The 21,732-nt window shown below is 40.1% G+C and overlaps 1 protein-coding gene across 1 annotated transcript in view; it reads left to right on the plus strand.

The window, feature by feature from the left end:
- TRPM6 (transient receptor potential cation channel subfamily M member 6) overlaps window positions 1-21,732 on the plus strand; it is a 140,926-nt gene that overhangs the window by 19,014 nt on the left and 100,180 nt on the right. Inside the window, exons 4-11 of the mRNA XM_056118745.1 lie at window positions 972-1,185; window positions 5,502-5,626; window positions 10,431-10,602; window positions 13,521-13,689; window positions 14,377-14,500; window positions 18,020-18,092; window positions 18,380-18,480; window positions 19,387-19,521. Of these exons, the coding sequence (XP_055974720.1) occupies window positions 972-1,185; window positions 5,502-5,626; window positions 10,431-10,602; window positions 13,521-13,689; window positions 14,377-14,500; window positions 18,020-18,092; window positions 18,380-18,480; window positions 19,387-19,521 (1,113 nt within the window). The remainder of the gene's footprint in view (window positions 1-971; window positions 1,186-5,501; window positions 5,627-10,430; window positions 10,603-13,520; window positions 13,690-14,376; window positions 14,501-18,019; window positions 18,093-18,379; window positions 18,481-19,386; window positions 19,522-21,732) is intronic.

The following is a 21,732-nucleotide window of genomic DNA, read 5'->3' on the forward strand; positions in this document are numbered from 1 at the left end:
ATATGAAGTGCTAGGGATTGAACTAGGGCTGGCTGCATGTAAGGTCAGTGCCTTACTCACTGTGCTATCTCTCAGACCCCTCATTTCTGTTTTTTGTTTGTACGTCTAAACCTGTGATTTTTGGCTTAGTTTGATCCATGGTTTATCATTGCCCTTCTTTCTTTCTTACTCCTATTACTTGGCTGATGCTCGAGGAAGACAAATTCATCTCTAAGTGTTTTTTTAAGTGGTTTATGTGTGATCTGTTGGGAAAAAGAAAACCAACCCTGTACTATAATCTTTGGCAAATGCAAACTAGGATTACCTGCTGGTTTGGATTTCCCTTATTTTTTCTTTGGTTGCATTGACAAAGATGGGTCTATTATGAAAAGTGTTTATTTTTAGAGAAAATGCTTTCAGAACAGTAATTATGTAGAGGGGAAATGGTGGATGTAAAATTTATAATAAATAAAATGTATTTACTTATGCCTCTTAATTTTAATTATGCAATATGTCCAGGCACGTGACTCAGTAGTAAAACACATGGCTTGTATACTTGAGACCTTAGTTTGATCCCTGACACTGCAAACAAAGCCCCATATAGAGAAATAAAATGTGAAATGGTTAAGAAAAACGTTTGTAAAAAAATTTTCCATTTCATTTATTTTTCAAAATGTTTTGATGGGGTTGCTGGAATACTGCTATTTTCCAGAGCCACACATATCTTTGGATATTATAGAGAATGTTTCCGAATGCTGAACACCAGAGGAAGCCTTCCTACTGTGATTTGTAATTCCCAGAAGGAACTTACAGAGGGTGTGGGATCCTTTCAAAATAAATATTTCAATTATATGCTGATGAACTTTTAAAGCCATCTCTGACACTTCCTTCCCAGTTTTGGTGATTTCAGTTGGCCTGCTGTGCGTTTCTGGTCCCATTCTTGGCATGGGTTTCCACTGTTTTATGTACATGTGTATATGTCTGTCTTCCAGTATATTAGAACTTCTTATGATACAAAAGTGGATCATCTGTTACATTTGATGCTGAAGGAGTGGAAGATGGAACTGCCAAAGCTGGTAATCTCTGTCCATGGAGGCATCCAGAATTTTAAGATGCTCTCCAGACTTAAAGAGATCTTTAGCCAAGGTTTGGTCAAAGCTGCAGAGACAACAGGAGCATGGATAATAACTGAAGGCATCAATACTGGTAAGACACAATCCCTTGTTTGACTCTTACTCTCTTTCTAAACTTCCACTTTCTAACTGAGTCAGGTAGTGCCACATAATTTCCTGCTCTGCATAGCTCCCAGAAACATGTGTTGGCATGAAGGAAGTGGATGAAGAATGTAGTCTGGAAACTAAATCCCGAAGGTTCATCTACCTTTGATGGAATGTGTTCAGTCCTTTTGACAAATATGCTACTTTAATATTACTTCGGGTAAATGCCTTTCCAAAAAAAAATATAGTCTTTCATGAGTTTTGGACCATGGCAAAGTTAGAGAAGGCACAGATTCTGGGCTCCGTTGGTGTGTGGGTGTGGGCTTTAGGTAAACTCATGCTGTCATGGTCAAGTTTCCAGGCACTGAAAATCAGTGGAAGGTTGGATTGAGTGTATTGGGCAACAGGAGATATTGAACTACATAACTTCCACTTCACTCACTGTCTCTTTCCCTGATTTTCATCCTCCTTGTAAGCTAACACCCAAGAACTTCATTAGCTTGTGAACTGCTAATCTTGCTCTTTGGATTGTTCCTGAACTGTTTACATGTTAGAGGATCTCCTAGAAGGTCTTAGAAAGAACAGATGTGACCTCTTCCCCAGATGAAGTGCAGTTTTTATAGGGTGGAGCTTTTGAGGATGTGTGGCCAGGGTTAAGAGCCGGACACCAAACCCTCTTTTTATTAATCTGAGACTCACCTGCAACTCCCCACAGTCCTCTCTCCCTTTGTTGATTTGCGATGACCTAGTCTAGGGTTTCTTAAACTTTTTACACTTGAGTGCTGCCAGAAACACCTTGGATTCATTACATGGTTGGTTTTGAATAAGTTTTTGATTATGGTGTGTTCAAGAGCCTTTTACTGTTGCCAGAATTCCCCGCCCGCCCCTCACAACCCCACACTTTCAGTTTAAGAAGCTGGACTTCATCAGCATTTCCTATTCATTTAGTTTTGTTTTATTTTTTGGTTTGGGGACTACACTCAGCTGAGCTCCAGATTTACTTCTGTCCTTTCACTCAGGGATCATTTCTGGTGAGGCTTGGAGGACAATGTGGGATGTTGGTGATCAAACCCAGGATAGGCACATGCAAGGAAAGTGCCTGACCCCCAGGACTATCTCTCTGGCCCCATTTCCTATTAAATTCTACTTCTCCTTGCAGATTTATGTCAGATTCCAACACACCCACAAAGTATTCATTAACTACAGCGGCTTACTTTTGTCTCAATTTCTAGAAACTGTTTCTAGAAACTTGTTGTTTTAGAGGGTAGCGGAGAATGATTGTATGTAGGGCCATCACGTCAGCCCAAGTCTGTAACAAATATTTTGTTTGACTAAAATGGAATCAAGGAAGCAAATGATTGAAAAAAAACCCAAAAATCAAACTAAAGATTTGTCACTAATGGGTAACCTGATAGTTCTTCTTGGACATTTTATTCAGATAAATATTGCTTCACATTCTTGGAAGAAAGTAAAGGGGCAGAGTCCTAAGTCTATCATCGAGCACTTAGTTTATTTTTAATTGAAAAAGACAAAAATAACGATGGTATTTTTGCAGAGAAAGATAGATTTGGCTGAGCCCATTTTTGTTTAAAAATAACTGTATTGCAGGCTTTTTTAAATTTGTTTTAAAAATATTTTATGCTAAGATTAATTAAGGATAACAAGTGCAGTGCTGTGAAGATTAGTGAGGTAATTAATATGGATGAATTGAGAAATGAAGCACTTTTTTTTTTGGTTCTTCCTTAAGCAATAATTGGCATCTATGCTATTTAGCCGTAGTTCCTAATGGCCTGTCTATTTAAGAGTAATTTTTGGACAACAGCTTTGTATTCCCTGAAAGTTTGTTGAGAATGCAGATTTCAGATCGCATACCATTGTGGTGGGTTTAGAATTTTCATTTTGATAACTTTAGATGATTCTTCTGCATACTTAGATTTAAGAAGCTCTGCATATTGAAATCTTATTCATAAACATCTGTGTATGTATTGAATACCAAGTAATTTTGTATATCAGTACATAAGCTTTATCCTTAATATAACTTCCTAACTGATAATAAAAAAATCCATGTAATGTAAAACATGGAGGGACTAATAAGATGTATACAATAGGTCATGGCTATGACAGATAATAAGCAGCTAAAGTTGATGCCAACTGGATCATAGTTAAGATAATAAGAAGAGGGGGCTGGAGCGATAGCACAGCGGGTAGGGCGTTTGCCTTGCATGTGACCAACCCGGGTTGGATTCCCAGCATCCCATATGGTCCCCCGAGCACAGCCAGAAGTAATTCCTGAGTGCAAAGCCAGGAGTAATCCCTGAGCATCACTGAGTGTGACCCAACAAACAAAACAAACAACAACAACAACAACAAAAAAAGATACTAAGAAAAGGCTTGACAGTACAAGGAAAAGAAAGATTAATTACATTCCAGTTCAGAGTATCTCGGAAGGATCTGAGAAAGATTTAGTACTTGGGAAGTATTGGAAATAGCACTCTGGACAGAGGTGACAGTGCAGGCCCGGGGGAATTGCTGGATATGAAGGCATGTGTAGGAAGCAGTGGTATAACTGCTGGTTGGATGTGCCAGATGGCAGAGAAACAGGAATAACAAGAGAGACTGGAGCCCAGATTTGGTGCTACGTTAATGGTAAACATTTTTCATTTTTTGTGTAGCAGGAACACTAAGAATTTTTAATCAAGAGAAGAATAGAGAAATGACATGGTAACATCTGGTTTTATAGAGGAACCCAATGGACAGAATTTATTAGTATCATATACTTAAAACACTGGTAGCCACTTTTAGCGCAATGCCATTAACCCTTGCCAAGCCATGCAATCCAAACCTCTTGTTATAGTGGATGACTACAGTTGATATGGAGTACGCCTATGGTCTGATATTCCCATTCCAGAAAATGGGTCTGAAAGCAGTATAACGGATGGTCTGGAGGGAGAGATGTTAGGAAAGTGGGAAACAATTAGGTCATCAGTTGTATGTAATATACAGTTTTTTTTGTGCTAATGATATATATGTGCATACATACAAATGCATATATAGTCAAATAATAAGGAGAATATGAAGTGCAATGCAGTGTATTGATTATAAATTAGATTTAATCAATTTTTAAAAAACCCTCACAGACTTGAGGCCAGAGAGCTAGTACAATGGGTAGGGCATTTGCCTTGTACGTGGTTGACTCAGGTTCGACCTCCAGCACCCCATGTGGTCCCTTGAGCCCAGCCAAGAGTGATCCCTGACTGCAGAGCCAGGAGTAAGCCCTGAGCACTGCCAAGTGTTGCCCCCAAACAAACAAAATCCTACTGAATTGATATTTGCAACAACATAACATTCTAAAAAAAGCAAAACTATAGTCAGTAAAAATATTAGTGGTTGAGATGGGTTGGGGTAAGGAAGAATTAACGGGAAGAGCATAGAGGATTCCTAGGTCGTCAAAATACTCTGCATAATATTATAATAATGAAAACATATCATGATACACTTTTCCGAACTCATAGAATCTATACCTCCAAGAGTGAACTCTAACATAAATGATTGATTTTGGTTGATAATATTTCTTCAGTGTTTCATTTAGTTGTATAAGTGTTTTACTTTCTAAAGGGGAGGCTGTGGGGATTGTGGACATAGGTAATTGATGGGAGTGTCCATTAAAAGTGAGCTTTGTTCATTTTCATGGTAACTTAAATCTGCATTACACAGCAGGGACTATTGAGAAGCAAAAACTCATATATATTGGATTAGTGTTCTGAAACAACCTGAACATTAAGCAAGTTATATAACATCTTTGTGTTCATACTTTTTCTACAGAATTAACTATGCCGAGTAGAAATATATGCAAAACACTTGGTGCACTGTATACAAATTCACTAACTGTTGGCTACTCTATTTACTTATTAAAGTATTAAATATGTTTGTCTCAGCGAAACAAAGAACACACCTGCAGATGTTTTGCTGGAACAGCAGAGGAGGTTAGAGAACAAAAATATTGGAAATACTGATTATAATGTCAGGGTGGGACTAGCAGGATAGTCTGATCAGGCAAGAGTATGGTGAGAACAGCGTTGAAGTTCATGTCATGAACAAAAACCAAGGAGAATCGTGCAGGTGAAGAGTTTGGCAGTAGGAGAAAGTGATGTTAAGAGGGAGTAGAGGAAACCAGGACCATTGTGCCTACGACTTTCCCTAATAACAGACGTTTGCATATACTTGCCTGTTTGTCTTTTCCTGGGTGTCACGGTGTTTTGCATGATTTGTGAGTTAAAATTTGACTTCTAAACTGGTTATTCATAGGAGTGTCCAAACATGTTGGGGATGCCCTGAAAGCCCATTCCTCCCAGTCCCTGAGAAAAATCTGGACGGTTGGAATCCCTCCTTGGGGTGTCATTGAGAACCAGAGAGATCTTGTTGGAAAAGATGTAAGTAGACAATCCTTTCACAAATAAAGGAACTGAACATGAATCCAGTTGCCAACCTAGCGTGATCTCTGGATAGGATATCTACATCTTGAATGGAACTCATTCAAAAGCCTTTTCTGACTTTCTATTACCTCCTTTTCCCTATCCTAGAAAATTACAATCCCATATTTAAAGGTGCTCACAGCAATATTCTTTGCACTAATCCTGGAATGACTTTTGTATTATTTCTTAAACCAGATCCACCTTCATTCAAAAAAATGTATCCAGACATTAATAGGTACAAGCCACCATTTTTGTTACGTGGGTGATTACTCTCATTCTTGTCTCTGATTGCACACATGTGTTTAATCATGCTTGTCATGGCATCATGTTATGAAACAAGGGACATTTGTGATTTGATTCTTGCACGCTCTCTTCCCTTATCTTATACTATTCTATGCTTTCGTCATTCCTGTGTATTGTTGCTTGGATTCCATCTGCCTGTCAAACAAACACTGTCCTCCTGTTTTTCATCGATTTGCTCGAGCAGGCCCAGTAACGTCTCCATTTTGAGACTTGTTGTTACTGTGTTTGGCATATTGAATATGTCATGGGTAGCTTGCCAGGCTTTGCTGTGTGGGCGAGATACTCTCAGTAGCTTACCAGGCTGTCTGAGGGGGCGGAGGAATTGAACCCGGCTCGGCCTGGCTGGCTGCGTGCAAGGCAAACGCCCTACCGCTGTGCTATCACTCCAGCTGCCTGTGTTTCTAAAATAAATGGTCTTGTGTGTTTATAAGACTAATCTATATCTCTTTGCAAAAGTCTCACGAAAGTATGAAGCAGAAAGACAACCAATGTTATTATTTAGGTGTATAATATCTGCATTTTCAATGTATGTTTACATACAAAGTGTGGAAAAAAAAAGATTGCTTGCAAAAAGTAACAGTCAAATCCAACTTCTTGGATCTGCTTTTTAATTTAACTACTTAAATAGATGGTACCAATAATGGAAGATTTATGATATAATTTTCATTTTGGAAAATTCAAATGTAATACATAGAGATTAGAATATTGAACTTTTATATACACATATCAAGTACGAAATCCCAGCCAGTTTTGTTTCATCTGTTCCTTACCTATATCCAGTATTTGGAAATAAATTCTAGACATCAATTTTCTTGGTAAACATTTGAGCTGATAATTATGAAATACATGGAAAAAAACAAATAGCCCAGCTGTCATAATTATACCTTAAAATTAATAATAATTTCTGAACAGTATTAAACATTCCATCTATTTCAGGTTTCTGATTGTCTCAAAGTTTATTAGTTGTTTGATTTTATGATTTAAAAAAGTGTTTCTTACACATTGTGAATTGACATACCTCCTATGTCATATTCTTTGCTTGTACCTTAACATACTTTAAAAGATGCTTATGGATTTTTTTATTTCTTTCTTTTCTTTCTTCCGTGTGTGTATTTGTAGCAATTTATTTAAGAAACTGGGTTATCTGTCCAGAAGAGTTTCCCACAGGTTGGATTTGCAAATTTCACATCTAGTGGTAGGATTTCTTATATTTCTCTGCCTGCTGATTTTTATGCAATTTGGTAGTGTGATCAAAGGATCAATTAGGTTATTTTATGGAAACTTATAGGAGGAAGTGTGTCCTTCCCTCATGATGTATGTTTTTTCTTTTTATAGTGTTAGCAGTCATTGCCTAGATTCATTGTTTCAATAAATATGCAAAATGTGGATCTTATTATCCTCCTTCATTTATTAAGCACTCTAAATAGGGCTCAGGGTTACTTCTGGATTACTACTTGCAGCTAAAGGGATACTACACAGAGCTGAGGATTGAACACAAGTCTCTCACGTGTAAGACACGCGCTCAGCTTTTTTGTTTGTTTCTGGACCATGCTCAATGGTACTTAGGGCTTACTTCTGGCTCTGTGCCCAGGGATCACTCCCGGTGGAACTTGGAGGGACCATATGAGGTGACGAGGATTGAACCGGGGTCAGCCAAGTGCAAAGAAAGTGCTCCATAGCTCTGGTGCCATGCACAGTTTATTGAGCTAACTTTCTATTCATTTGCTTTCAAAGAGAAATAACATTTTGGGTCCCAAAGATGCGTTTTGACTTTTTATGTTTGATAATATTTTATGTATTAAGATAATACAATTTAACTACTGTCTTATATTAATATCAATTTAGTTGTTTTTTTATTCCTTTTATAAAAAATAATCTAGGGGGATAGAGAGATAGCACAGTAGGTGGGGTGCTTGCCTTGCACACATGACCAACCTGGGTTTGGTCCTGACATCCCATATTGTTTCCCGAGAACCTCCAGAAATAATTCCTGAGTACAGAGTCAGGAGTGACCCCTGAGCACTGCCAGGTGTGTTGTTTCTTCCCCCGCAAAAGAATTAATATAAATATTTTTACAAGATACGTATATCTTATTTTACTTTTGAAAACCATTTTTATTAATTCACTGGGATTTATAATACTGTTAATCATTCTTTTCACGATATATAAGCAACACACCCATCACCAGAGGGTCCACTTTCCTCCACCAGTGTCCCAAGACCTCCATACTGCCCTAACTCCACGGGAGCTCAGTTCTGTAGACAAGACTCAGTTCTGACTACCACTTGCAACGCAAGTACCTTACTCACTGCACTACCTCTCTGGGCCCTGTTTGTCGTTTTCTTACAAGAGATATAAATCTTTTCAACTCACTGACTAATTTCCCTAAAGGTAATTGTCAAAGTGGAGTGCTTGGGGAAGCAGGTTCATACTTTAAAAAATGTGATTCATTAATTTCTAGAAAGCTGGAACTGTTTACATTCCTACCAGGAGTTATGATGATACCCATAGCCATATCCAACGCAGGATAGTCAGCCTTTATTTCTTTTTGACTTTGTCATTCTCATAGGTCTATACCAAATTGTTCTTACATTTATACCAATTCAATATTGCTTCTCATTTTTTCTGTGTGTTTTTAAGAATATAGCTTTTATGTTTTGAAAGCTATTTCATATTTAACTAATTCTATTTGTAAGTTGCCTTGTCATCTGTGTGCATTTGCCCCAGTTTTTAATTTTGTATTATTTATGATTATTCTTTCTTAAGTAAACAGATGTGGGGTCAGAGAGATAGTTCAAAGGGTGCAGTTCATATTTTGCCTGCTGGAGCCTGAGTGTGACCATCTGGCACTGCACAAGCCACTGAGCATGAATGGGTAGTGATGCTTGGTGCGTGAAGCTGGTACCCCCATAAACAAAATATTAAAAACTTTAAAAAATTACTAAATATATTTATCATTTTTTCTAAAAAAGTCTATAATTTCTATAAATAATTGGATTTCTGAAATTTGTTTACTGCGGATTTTGACATGCAATAATGATATATGTCCTCTAACTCACGCACAAATTAAAGTGCTGGCATCTGATTTCTGTCCCCCACTTTTCCACTTGCAATCATGCACTTAATTTGACCTTGTGGAGGAAAAAGCTAATGTTCAGAGCTAACAATAAGAGGGAGAAGTGAATTTTTGGAGAATGAAATATTCCCCATCATAGGGAATCCTTGGCACGTACTCCATCGATGTAGCCCGTTAATTCTTCTGACACAGATTTTACATGTTGGCGTGGATGTTGCACATTTTAAAGTCTTTAAAATGCATTGGGGGATTAAACCTGGAACTGTATCATGCAAAGCACGCACTCCAGCCCTTTAGCTGTCTCCTCCATCCTTAGAAAGATTCATTTGAAAGGCTAACATTGGTAGAGTTTATAATGCTTTTCACATGTTATTTCTTTAAAGCTCCACAACAACTTTCTGATGTAGGAATTGTTTCTTTCACTTTTACATACAAAAAAAATGAGGCTTAGGAAAGAGGCTGGCATTATCTAGAGTTCAAATAAACAATTGGATTTCTGAAGTTTGTTATTAAGTGTAGTGAACTTGCAGAGGGGATTGACGAGATATTAATATTAATAAGTTATTAAGCAAAAGAATCTGGTCTGACTCAGATTCTAGGGTCATTTTTAGTGGCCCAACAGTGTCATGACATGTAGACCTACAGTCAGGAAAACTTTTCTTGCTAAGCATGGCATGTGTGAGTGTTGTTGAGTTTGGATGGTAGTTCTGCAGCTCAGTGACTAACTCATCACATAAGGTGAGCGCACAGAGAGATCTATAGAAAAGGGAAATTACGGATACACAAATAGATCCTTCCTCAGTTAAGTTTAAGAGGACTGCTTTAAGGAGGATGTCATATTTTAAAATGTATTCATTTTATTTGTTTTATGAGGGGGCATTCTTGGCAGTACCAGATCTAACAATGCTGTAAGGGTCACGTTGCCATGCTCTGGGGATCATGTGGCACTATGAATTGAACCCGTGGTCAACCAAGCATATGTCCTACAACTTGAGTTGCATCTTTAACCTGTAAATCACTTTTTGTATGTGTGTGTTTGGGGACTTTCTAAATAATGATGAGAGAGTTTGGGCCGTCACTCCTGGAGATACTTGTCCAACTACGATGGCGGTTCAATGCTATGGCTCAAGGATGCAGTGCTGCTCAGGCCCTGTTGTAGTGGGGACCATCAGACCACCCTCCACCCCCGCATGGACCATGTGGTTCCAGGAATCAAAACTCGGAGAGTGCATGCAAAGCACTGAACTTGATCACTGAACTACCTCTTAGTCTCATGTTTTAATCTTAGCAAGAATGCTGTCGTGTTGAGTGGAGCCTGCAGAGCTGGTGGGCCCAGGGAAGGAGCTTCAGCTCTGACTGTCTCTTCTAATCCCCATCTCTTAGGTGGTGTGTCTCTACCAGACTCTCTTCAACCCCCTCAGCAAGTTCACTACACTCAACAGCATGCACTCCCACTTCATCCTGTCCGACGACGGGACTGTGGGCAAGTATGGAAATGAGATGAAGCTCAGGCGAAATTTAGAGAAGTACCTTTCCCTGCAGAAGATCCACAGCCGTGAGTGTTTCAGGGGCCTGACCCAAACCTGCCAGGGAGCCAGGCATTCTGCCTTCCGGTGTAGAGTTCCCAACAGGGGCCTGCCTTGGGAATGCCCAGGAGGAAGGCCAGAGGTGATGGAGAATTGTGTGACGGGAGAAAGGAAGAAATGGGAGACGTGCTGGGGGCCTGGCCTACGCAGGGAGGTTTGGGAGAAGAATGGAGACTCAACGAGTTCTTGGGCTCAGTTGGGTGGAAGGGGAGATGGAAAGTCTTGGAAGGAAAAGGGGCTGAGGAGCAGTCAGGAGACTCACCTGAGCAGACAAGAGGATGGCCCTGGATGACATCTCTGATGGGGGACCCTGAGTCCAGTCAGGTCCTTGAGATATGACAGCCTTAGACGCTGTTCATGTTGATTCATGTTGGCGGTGATCTCTGAAGTGGTCGCTTAGGGAGGAAGTTGAAAGGGGATCAGAATCTGTGCCTCCTTGGTGGAAAGGTGGGAGTTCTTTTTTTTTTTTTCGGGTCACACCCGGTGATGCTCAGGGTGTGAGTAATTCCTAGCTCTGCACTCAGGAATTACTCCTGGCGGTGCTCAGGTGACCATATGGAATGCTGGGAATCCAACCCAGGTCGGCTGCGTGCAAGGCAAATGCTCTACCCGCTGTGCTATCGCTCCAGCCCCAAGGTGGGTCCTCACAGGAGAAATGGAGACAGAAAACAGTGGGCCCCTGACTCTTTTCAGTGCGTGAACTCGTCCCCTAGACATGCGCCTATGCTACACACAACCAGGGGTCAGGAAGACTCTCTCTCGAGCCTTTGGCTTCTATCCAGGAAATGCTGAACATCTTTTGGGTTTTGGCTTGTTTCCCCGAGGGAGTGAAAGTGGGGAGGTTGAACACATTAAAAACTTTCTTTTGCTGCTTGTGACCTCAAGTAGTGGAGTGAACGTTGGTCAAACTATTCCTATGAGATGGAAGGGGTTCTCTACCTCCGAGTCTGAGTGTGAGTGAATGGAGATACAGGATTTTAGCTGTGCCAGTAGTGGTGTTGGTGCATAGCAGTCTGCAGTGAATGTCTCACGCTTCCCTTTTCTCCCCCTTTGCTATAAAAATCAGCTGATTAGGAGAGGTTCCTGAGGGAGACTCTGGGCGGCATTGCCAGTCACTTAGAGTTGAGTGTGGAGAAGGCTTGGAGGCTCATCTGGGTCAGAAAAGGGGAAAGAGAAGGTTTGAGGGGCAAAGTGGAGGAGAGAAGAGGGAAGAGAAAAAGGGAGGGAAGGAGGGTAACAGAACATTGGCCCTGAAGAAGAGTTCTTCCGGCATTATTAGAGCCGGAAGTATCCGTTGCTGGGAACTGTCCTATCTCTGATGAAATAATTATGTAGGGGTTTATGCATTGCTATAATGTTTTTCCCCTCCCAGTCTATTTCCTAATCCTCACCCTTCTCTACTAGTCACTCTTCCATGTCTGTTTTTCCAGAGTTTTCTGGTCTCACACGTCACATATATAGATCAATTCATGTGCATCTATAGATATATGTGTGGGTTTTAAAATATAGAGGAATATGCTCTGTATACCATTCTGGATTTTTCACTTAATCTCTTAAAATTTCAAATAAATTATTATTTTTTATTAGATATTACAATATTATGGAATTTCAGGAATTTATGTTCGTGCTTCTGTAGGTGTATAATATTGCATTCATCACCATAGCTTTCACCATGCACATTTATCCCACATCTCGTTTTCCTCTGGAAGTATTTTAAAAAGCCAAGTTCCTCATGGATCTTTTTCTTACAGTTTTCTTTTTATGAAACAATAGGGGCTGGAATGATAGTACAGCAGGCTGTTGCCTTGCATGTAGCTGACCAAGGTTCAATCCCTGGTGCTCCATATGGTCCCCTGAGCTCCTCCAGGAGTGATTCCTGAACACAGAGCCAGGAGTAAACCCTGAACACTACGAGGTGTGTCCCCCAAACAAAAACATAAAGGAAAAAAAAGAGAGAGGAAATCCACATAGTAAAAGATAGCATAAACGGAAACATAAAAGCCTTCAAGAGTGGTCCGTCTCTTCATTTTATTTATTTATTTGTTTTTTATTAGTGGACCATCTCTTCTTGTGCCTTGAAATAGCTACCATTTAAATCGATTGCTTGGGAGAAAGACTGAAATACCATTCATTCTCTTTCTTTGAGATATTCTTGGAATTTTTCACAAGAAAAAGTCAAAATTCTCTGTTGGACGACTGGAGACTAACACCCAAGAATGGCTGAGATTAGTACCAGGAATTTTACTCCATGGCTTGGAGGCCAACCACACATGCTAGGGGAAAAGGGAGCTCAGATGGAGAAGGGAGCACCAAATACAGGGTGTTGGGAGGATCCTCCCAGGATGGGAGAAGCATACTGAAAGTAAACTATAGACCAAACATGATTGTCACCCATTGCCTCTTTTGCAAACCACAACACCCAATAAGAGAGAGAGAGAACAAAAGGGAATGTCTTGCCACAGAGGCAGGGTGGGATGGGGGGGAATGGGGGGGTGGGAGGGATACTGGGATCCGTGGTGGTGGGAAATGGGCACTGGTAGAGGGATGGGTCTTTGATCCTTGTATAATTGAAACCCAAGCATAAAATTTGTAAGTCTACAACTGTACCTCATGGTGTCTCACTAATAAAAAATTTAAAAATAAACCAAAACTTTGACCCATGCTTTCTCACCTGAGAAAGCCTCGAGGTACTCTCACCAGGTGGACGTTATCTGGAGTCCTATCTGCTGGTTTGATCTAGAGTAAGCAAGCCGGGGTCACAGGAGGGGCCGAGTGCAAGGAATCACAGAGATGTGGCAAGAAAAGGTTGCTATCTGAAAATTCCAAAGCGGCTGATTGGCCGAGACGGGGCTCCTTACAGGTTGTCTTTCGTTGTCTTCTGGAACAGGCTCAAGGCAAGGCGTGCCACTGGTGGGGCTGGTGGTGGAAGGAGGTCCCAATGTCATCCTGTCCGTGTGGGAGACGGTGAAGGACAAAGATCCTGTGGTGGTGTGTGAGGGCACGGGCAGGGCCGCCGACCTCCTGGCCTTCACCCACAAGCACTTGGCAGATGAAGGGTGAGTTGTCGACTCTGTTGTTGCATTGAAGGGAGGTTGTTGTGCCAGTTTACCGTCAAGCTCAGTTGGCAACGGAGAACAGGGGAGTGACATCCTGACATTTAGGCATTCAAATGCTGCCCTTAAGAGTTGATTTCTTGCCACTTTTGAAATAAGGAGGCAGTTTCTCTAGCCAGCAAAACTTTATTTAGTGTTGGGATTCTTCCAGTTTCAAAAGAAACTGGAGTATCTTCAGACGGTATTGACCGCGTGAGTAAATACAATGCCCATGGGTAAAACGCTGACCCTGATAATGTCCTTACTGGCCGTCCATTCTTTGCTTATGCTTGACCTGCTCTTTCATGCCTTATAATTTCTTCCCCATTCTCTCCCATTATTTTTCTCTCTACAGCCACTTTGAATGACTACTGGGTCATAAGCCTTTTGGGATTTTAGATCTCCTGAATATGCGATGCTCTTTATTTCTGCAGATCTATCAGCTCAAGAATTTATCACCAGAGTTCTTTCTTCCAGATTACTCTCTTTTTGCTTTCAAGTTCAGCCTTTTCCTCTTGCTGCTCCTTGGTGCTTCCTGCTCCTTTGCTCTTGCCCAAAGAACCCTCCCACGAGACAGATGCTTCGCTTATATTGTTTTATTGCTTGTTCCCTTCTCTGTGTTGTGTTAGATTACGCCTGATTGTTTTTCAGAGTCCTGCGTCCTCAGGTGAAGGAGGAAATCATCTGCATGATTCAAAACACTTTCAACTTTAGTCTCAAACAGTCCAAGCATCTATTTCAAATTCTAATGGCGTGCATGGAACACAGAGATTCTGTGAGTAGATGAGTTGATGACTTGGCTCAATTAATTTAAAAATGCTAATTAAAGATAATTATACTTATAATTTTTATGATTTTCAATAGTATGTAAGTTAACATTTTTAACTGGATAGTATATAACTAACCCTTTAGAAGTTGTCTTGGCTTCTATTTTTATTTCTTTCTTCTGGGTCACATACGGTGGTACTCAAGTGTTTCTTCTAGCTCTGAGCTGAGGGATCACTCCTGGCAATACTTGGGGGTCCATATGGGGTGTCAGGTAAGGAAGGAAAAGGAAAGCACCAGGCTTAGTTTCTTATTCTTTCTCATTCCCCCCTATTACAATGCTTCAAATTCCCAAATGTATCGAAGGGAAACCCTTGGCAGTATTGTATAGAAGTAATCAAATTTTGTGACAGTTCTATATAAATATTTCTAGAGAGTAAAGAGACAGAGTCATGTCTTAAGTGAACTTGTCTTCTGGGTTCAACAGCTGTATTCTTGTACCCTGAGTGGATCCTACAGGAGACCATGGCGGGGGTGGGGGGTGGGGGGTGAGGGTGATATATTGCACAATGGAATGTGAGAAAATATTCTGAGATAGAAAACAGATTATAAAAATTATGGGCAATAACACAGGTTCAAAAAGATATTTTAGTATTTTAGCGTACTTTTATTAAAATTTTTATCAGTGACTTACATAATATTAAGCTAAAAATTGGAGTAAATATGAAGATATCACAATTCACAGAGATCTTTCCAGCATTTCATGGTCATGCCAAATCATACAAGATTTTGATATTATTCAAACACTTCATCTCAAAAATCCATCTGAATCAGTTATTTGAAAACCTTTGGGACTTCAGTACACTAATAACCATGTTATTTAAGTATATACATATATGTATATACATATATGTACACACGCATATATATAAATAATTTGGAAAAACTGGTGTATTCATTTCCAGCATATAAAATTTTAAATTCATAAAGTTTATTTTGTCTTTAAAAACTTGGTTACATTGTAAATTCATGACCTTCCTATACACAAATAGTGAGATAGAGGAAAGAGACATGAAAAAAACAATCCTGTTCACAATTGTGCCCCAGAAAATCAAGTACCTTGGAATCAGCTTAACTAAGGAGGTAAAGACCTATACAAAGAAAACTACAAAATGCTACTTCATGAAATAAAAGAGGACATGAGGAAATGGAAACATATTCCCTGCTCATGGATAGGAAGAATTGACATTGTCAAAATGGCAATACTCCCCAAGGCACTATACAGATTCAATGTGATCCCTATAAGGATACCCATGAAATTCTTCGAAGAAATGGATCAAGCACTCTAAAATTCATTTGGAACAACAAACACTCACGAATAGCTAAAGCACGGTCACGGTCACGGTCCTTCCGTTGTTCATCAATTTGCTCGAGCGGGCCCAGTTTGGGAAAAAGATGATGGGAGGCATCACCCTCCCCAACCTCAAACTCTACTACAAAGTGGTAACAATGAAAACAGTATGGTACTGGAACAAAGACAGAACCGCAGACCAATGGAACAGGGTGGAATATCCCTACACACAACCCCAAAATTATGAACATCTAATCTTTGATAAGGGAGCAAGAAATGTGAAATGGAGCAAGGAAAGCCTCTTTAACAGATGGTGCTGGCATAACTGGACAACTACATGCAAAAAAATGGGCTTAGACCTCGACTTAACACCATGCACAAAAGTCAGATCAAAATGGATTAAAGACCTCAACATCAGACCAGAATCCATAAGATACATTGAAGACCAGGTCAGTAAAACGCGTCCACGATATTGAGGCTTAATGGTATCTTCAAAGATGACATGCCACTGACAAACCAAATGGAAACAGAGATAAACAAATGGAACTATATTAAACTAAGAAGCTTCTGCACTGCAAAAGATACAGTGACCAAAATACAAAGACAATCTACAGAATGGGAAAGGATATTCACCAAATACCCATCCGATAAGGGGTTGATATCAAGGATTTACAAAGCACTAGCTGAACTCCACAAGAAGAAAACATCCAACCCCATCAAAAATGGGGTGATGAAATGAACAGAAACTTTGTGAAAGAAGAAATCTGAATGGCTAAAAGGCACATGAGAAAATGCTCTATATCACTAATCATCAGGAGATGCAGATCCAAACAACAATGAGATATCATCTCACACCACAGAGTGGCCCACATCCAAAAGAACAAAAGCAACCGGTGTTGGCGCAGATGTGGGGAGTAAGGTACTCTCCTTCACTGCTGGTGGGAATGCCAACTGGTTCAGCCCTTTTGGAAAATGGTATGGACGATCCTCAAAAAATTAGAAACTGAGCCCCCATTGACCCAGCAATACCACTCCTGGGAATATATCCCGGAGGGGCAAAAAAGTATAGTTGAAATGACATCTGCACTTGTATGTTCATTGCTACACTGTTCACAATAGCCAAAATCTGGAAAAAACCCAAGTGCCCGAGAACATATTAAACAGATTAAATAGGTTAAAGAAACTTTGCTACATCTACACAATGGAATACTATGCAGCTGTTAGAAATGATGAAGTCATGAAATTTGCGAACAAGTGATTCTACATGGAAAGTATCATGCTAAGTGAAATGAGTCAGAAAGAGAGGGACAGACATAGAAAGACTGCACTCATCTGGGGAATACAAAGTAACAGAATGGGAGATGAACACCCAAGAATAGCTGAGATAAGTACCAGGAGGTCTGCTCCATGGCTTGGAAGCTGGCAGCACATGCTGGGGAAAAAGGCAGCTCAGATAGAGAAGGGAACACCAAGTAAAGGGTGTTTGGAGGACTCACTCGAGATGCGAGATGCATGCTGAAAGTAGACTATAGCCGGATACGATAGCCACTCAATACCTCTATCACAAAACACAACACCCTAAAGGAAAGAGAGAGCAAAAGGGAATGCCCTGCCACAGAGGTGGGGTGGGGTGGGGGGGCGGGGGTTGTGGGAGGGCTACTGGGTTCATTGGTGGTGGAGAATGGGCACTGGTGGAGGAATGGGTACTTGATCATTGCATAACTGAAACTCAAGCACGAAAGTTTGTAAGTTTTCAACTGTACCTCATGGTGTTTCACTAATAAAAAAATAATAAAATAAAATAAAATATTGTTAAAAATTTAGTTGCATTGATGCCTTGGACATTTTGACATTGTATAAATATCATATTTGCTCATTGGGGTCTTTGCTGTCTCACTTATATGACAAATCCTTGGGGCCTCATTTCTCATTAACAAGCAAGTTGTACTTTCTAAGGCTAGTTGATAAAAGTTTCTCATTTGGTATCCTTTCAAAAAAAAAAGGATATATTCTCCATTTCCCTATTTTAAAAAGTGTTCTCTATTATAAGTAAAATAATTTTCTTATGTTAATAGTGTTTTCCTCTGTTCATTAGCGCTAGTGAATTTTTTGAGTGCTTATGAAGACATTTCTTTGCTTAGTTCTTTAAACATCAGCCTTTTCTTTGAATGGTTCTAGATTACCATATTTGATGCTGATTCTGAGGAATCACAAGACCTTGATTTAGCGATCCTGACGGCTCTGCTAAAGGGTGAGTGCCTGAGTAAGGTAACAGTTGTCCCTCACTTTTCACATTCCATGGTATCTAGACTGGTATTTTATTTTATCTTTGTTTTGAGGCCACATCCAGCTGTGCTCAGGACCTTCTCCTGGCACTGTGCTCAGGGATCACTCCTGGTGGTCTCTAAGGACCACCTGTGGTGCCAGGCATAGAACCAAGGTCAGCTGTGTGCAAGGCGAGCACTTTACCTGCTGTACTCTCTCCGACCCTATCAGACTGGTATTTTAAATAAAATGTATTTTATTATTTCATCCTAGGCACCAACCTAACAGCATCGGAACAATTAAATCTGGCAATGGCTTGGGATAGAATGGACATTGCCAAAAAACATATCCTAATTTATGGACAACATTGGAAGGTACAGTGAAAATTAAATCATTTTGAAATATATGTGTTTTGATTTGTTAGGGAGGGACAGCATAAAAAAGGCCCTCCCGTTGATCGTCGATTTGCTCGAGCGGGCCCAGTAACGTCTCCATTGGAGACTTTGTTGTTACTGTGTCTGGCATATCGAATACTCTCAGTAGCTTGCCGGGCTCTCCGAGAGGGGCGGAGAAATCGAACTCGGGTCGGCCATGTTGGCCGCTTGTAAGACGAACGCCCTACTCACTGTGCTATCGCTCCAGCCATAAAAATGAGGCTGTATAGTGGAATTTTAGGTAAGAGCTTAAGTGTGTTTAATTCACCACTTGTACCAAAAAAACAGGTAGATTTAAATAAAAACAGGTCAAATTATAAAAGCAGAAAAGAAAAAAACCTGGGATTTTTATTAGACTTTCATGAAACCTATAGGTTAATTTAAGAAACATTGAGTTTTTCTTTTTTTTTTTTTTATAATAGCCAGTCATCTGAGCGCATTTTCATTCAGAATGTCTTTTATGCCCTTTAGATTTTGTTTTAAAATTTTATTTATTGTTTCTTCCCTCAGGCCTGAACATTTATTTATTTATTTATTTTTGCTTTTTGGGTCACACCCGGCGATGCTCAAAGGTTACTCCTGGCTCATGCACTCAGGAATTGCTCCTGGCGGTGCTCAGGGGACCATATGGGATGCTGGGAATCGAACCTGTGTCGGTCATGTTGGCTGCGTGCAAGGCAAACGCCCTGCCCTCTGTGCTATCGCTCCAGCCCCTGAACATTTCTTAATAATTATTTTATGGTTATGGTATCTTATATTTTTTAGTTCAAAATTCATGGAATTCTTAAGTTTTTTTCTACTTTCCAACTTGTCTCTCTATCTCTTGTTTGTTTCTACCTTCTGAAGCCTGGTTCTCTGGAACAAGCTATGTTAGATGCTTTAGTGATGGACCGAGTGGATTTTGTGAAACTCTTAATAGAGTATGGAGTGAATCTACATCGCTTTCTTACCATCCCCCGACTGGAAGAGCTGTATAATACAGTGAGTATTAGAACATTTGGCTAATCACCTTCCTTAAGACTTATTAACCAAATGGTTGATGACATGCTTTGCGTGTGCAAGGTTCTGGGTTTGATTTCTGGCACCTTATGGTGCCACAGGCCTCTATCCCAATACCTCTACCCTAGTCTTTGAGAACTGCTGGTTCTGACCAGTACAGGTAGTGGGCCCCAAAACAATAAAGATTTATTGATGAAGATTTAGTTTAAGCCAAATCTTTAGTATCCAAGTTCACTTAAATGTTCTTATCCAGTATAGCAAAATTGCTAATAGACAATTCTTTCAACCAAAGAAACAGCTTTGCCAATTAAGTTTTATCCTAAGGACATTTCTGTATTTTTAAAGGAAATAAATTCTAACAAGGAATAATGGATTAACAGGCATCAGGGCTTCAGTTATACCAGTGATATGAGTGAGTGGCATAGCCATATACCCAAAACACAGATTCAGCAGAACTGAAACATGAGATCTAAGTGACAACCACTGAAACTTCGTAACGTCCCCGTGAAATTGACAGGCAGGGTTGGAGTAGGGGCTGGGGTTGGAAGGGAATCTGGGAACACTGGTGAAGGGAAGTTGACACTGGTGGAGGAATTGGTGTTGAATTATTGTGTGCCTAAAATGTAATTATCAGTAAAGGTAACTTTGTAAATCATGACTCTTTAATACAAATTTTAAAAAATTAAGGAAACAAACTCTAATTGAATTTAAGAACAGAAACATACATTTATTTGGAATAAAATATATAGAATATTTAGAAGTTTATATGTACAATTTGCTCGAGCGGGCCCAGTAACGTCTCCATTGGAGACTTTGTTGTTACTGTGTTTGGCATATCGAATACTCTCGGTAGGGCTGGAGTGATAGCACAGCGGTAGGGCATTCGCCTTACAAGTGGCCAACATGGCCGACCCGAGTTCGATTCCTCCGCCCCTCTCGGAGAGCCCGGTAAGCTACCGAGAATATTCTATATGCCAAACACAGTAACAACAAAGTCTCCAATGGAGATGTTACTGGGCCCGCTTGAGCAAATCGACGATCAACGGGAGGGCCTTTACCTTTTTTTACCTATATGTACAATTAAAAAGAACCATGCATCAGTTTAAAAGGATAATAGAGATAAGGGCCAGGAAGATTGTTCCATGGCTTGGCAGCTAGCCTCACATGCTGGGGGAAAAGGCAGCTGAGATAGAGAAGGGACCACTAAGTAAATGATACTTGGAGGGCTAGTTCGGGTTAGGATATGCGTGCTGAAAGTAGACTATGGACCAAACATGATGGCCACTTACTACCTGTATTGCAAATCAGAACACCCAAAAGGAGAGAGAGAGTCAAAAAGAATATGCCTGCCACAGATGTGGACGGGGGTGTAGGGGTGGGGAGGTGGGGGTGGGGGTTGGGGGAGGAACTGGTGGTGGAGAATGGGCATTGGTGGAGGCATGGGTACTCAATCATTGTAGGACTGAGATGTAATCATGAAAGTTTGTAAGTCTATAACTGTATTTCACGGCGATTCATTTAAAAAATAAATACATTTAAAAAAAGCCAAAGATGGGAATAAGAATAAATTACTTTGATTTTGAGCTGATGTGGGTTGACCAAAACCACTGCCTAAAACATCCTGAAACATCACCTTGCAAATACTTCATGAAATTAGACTGGCCTTTTAATTGTCATGATTTCTCAAACCATACAATGCTTTTCTTTTTCTTTTGAATCTTACCCTTTTATCAAAGTCCTATTCAAGTCCTTTCTTTAGGAATACTCCAGTTCATAATTGATCTGTCCCCATAGAAGAAGTTATTAACAGCTCTTTGTAATGTTGCACATCTTTGTATTGTTTTTTATTATTAAATCTGAGTTTCCCTTTTCTTTGTTATACTATAAAAACCCTTTTAAAAAATCCTTATATTCTTCATTGAATTTTAAAAGCTTAATTTCAATGTTCGATAATTATCTGTTTATGGAATATTATTATATATGTAGCACTGCACTGTACTGCACTGTCCTCCCGTTGTTCATCATGTTGCTTGAGCTGACCCAGTAACGTCTCCATTGTGAGACTTGTTGTTACTGTGGTTGGCATATCGAATATGTCACAGGGAGCTTGCCAGGCTTTGCTGTGAGGGTGAGATATTCTTGGTAGCTTGCCATGCTCTTCAAGGGGCGGAGGAATCGAACCTGGGTCGGTTG

Source organism: Sorex fumeus, unplaced genomic scaffold (assembly GCF_029834395.1).
Source record: "Sorex fumeus unplaced genomic scaffold, SorFum_2.1 ptg000038l, whole genome shotgun sequence".
NCBI classification, from domain to species: domain Eukaryota; kingdom Metazoa; phylum Chordata; class Mammalia; order Eulipotyphla; family Soricidae; genus Sorex; species Sorex fumeus.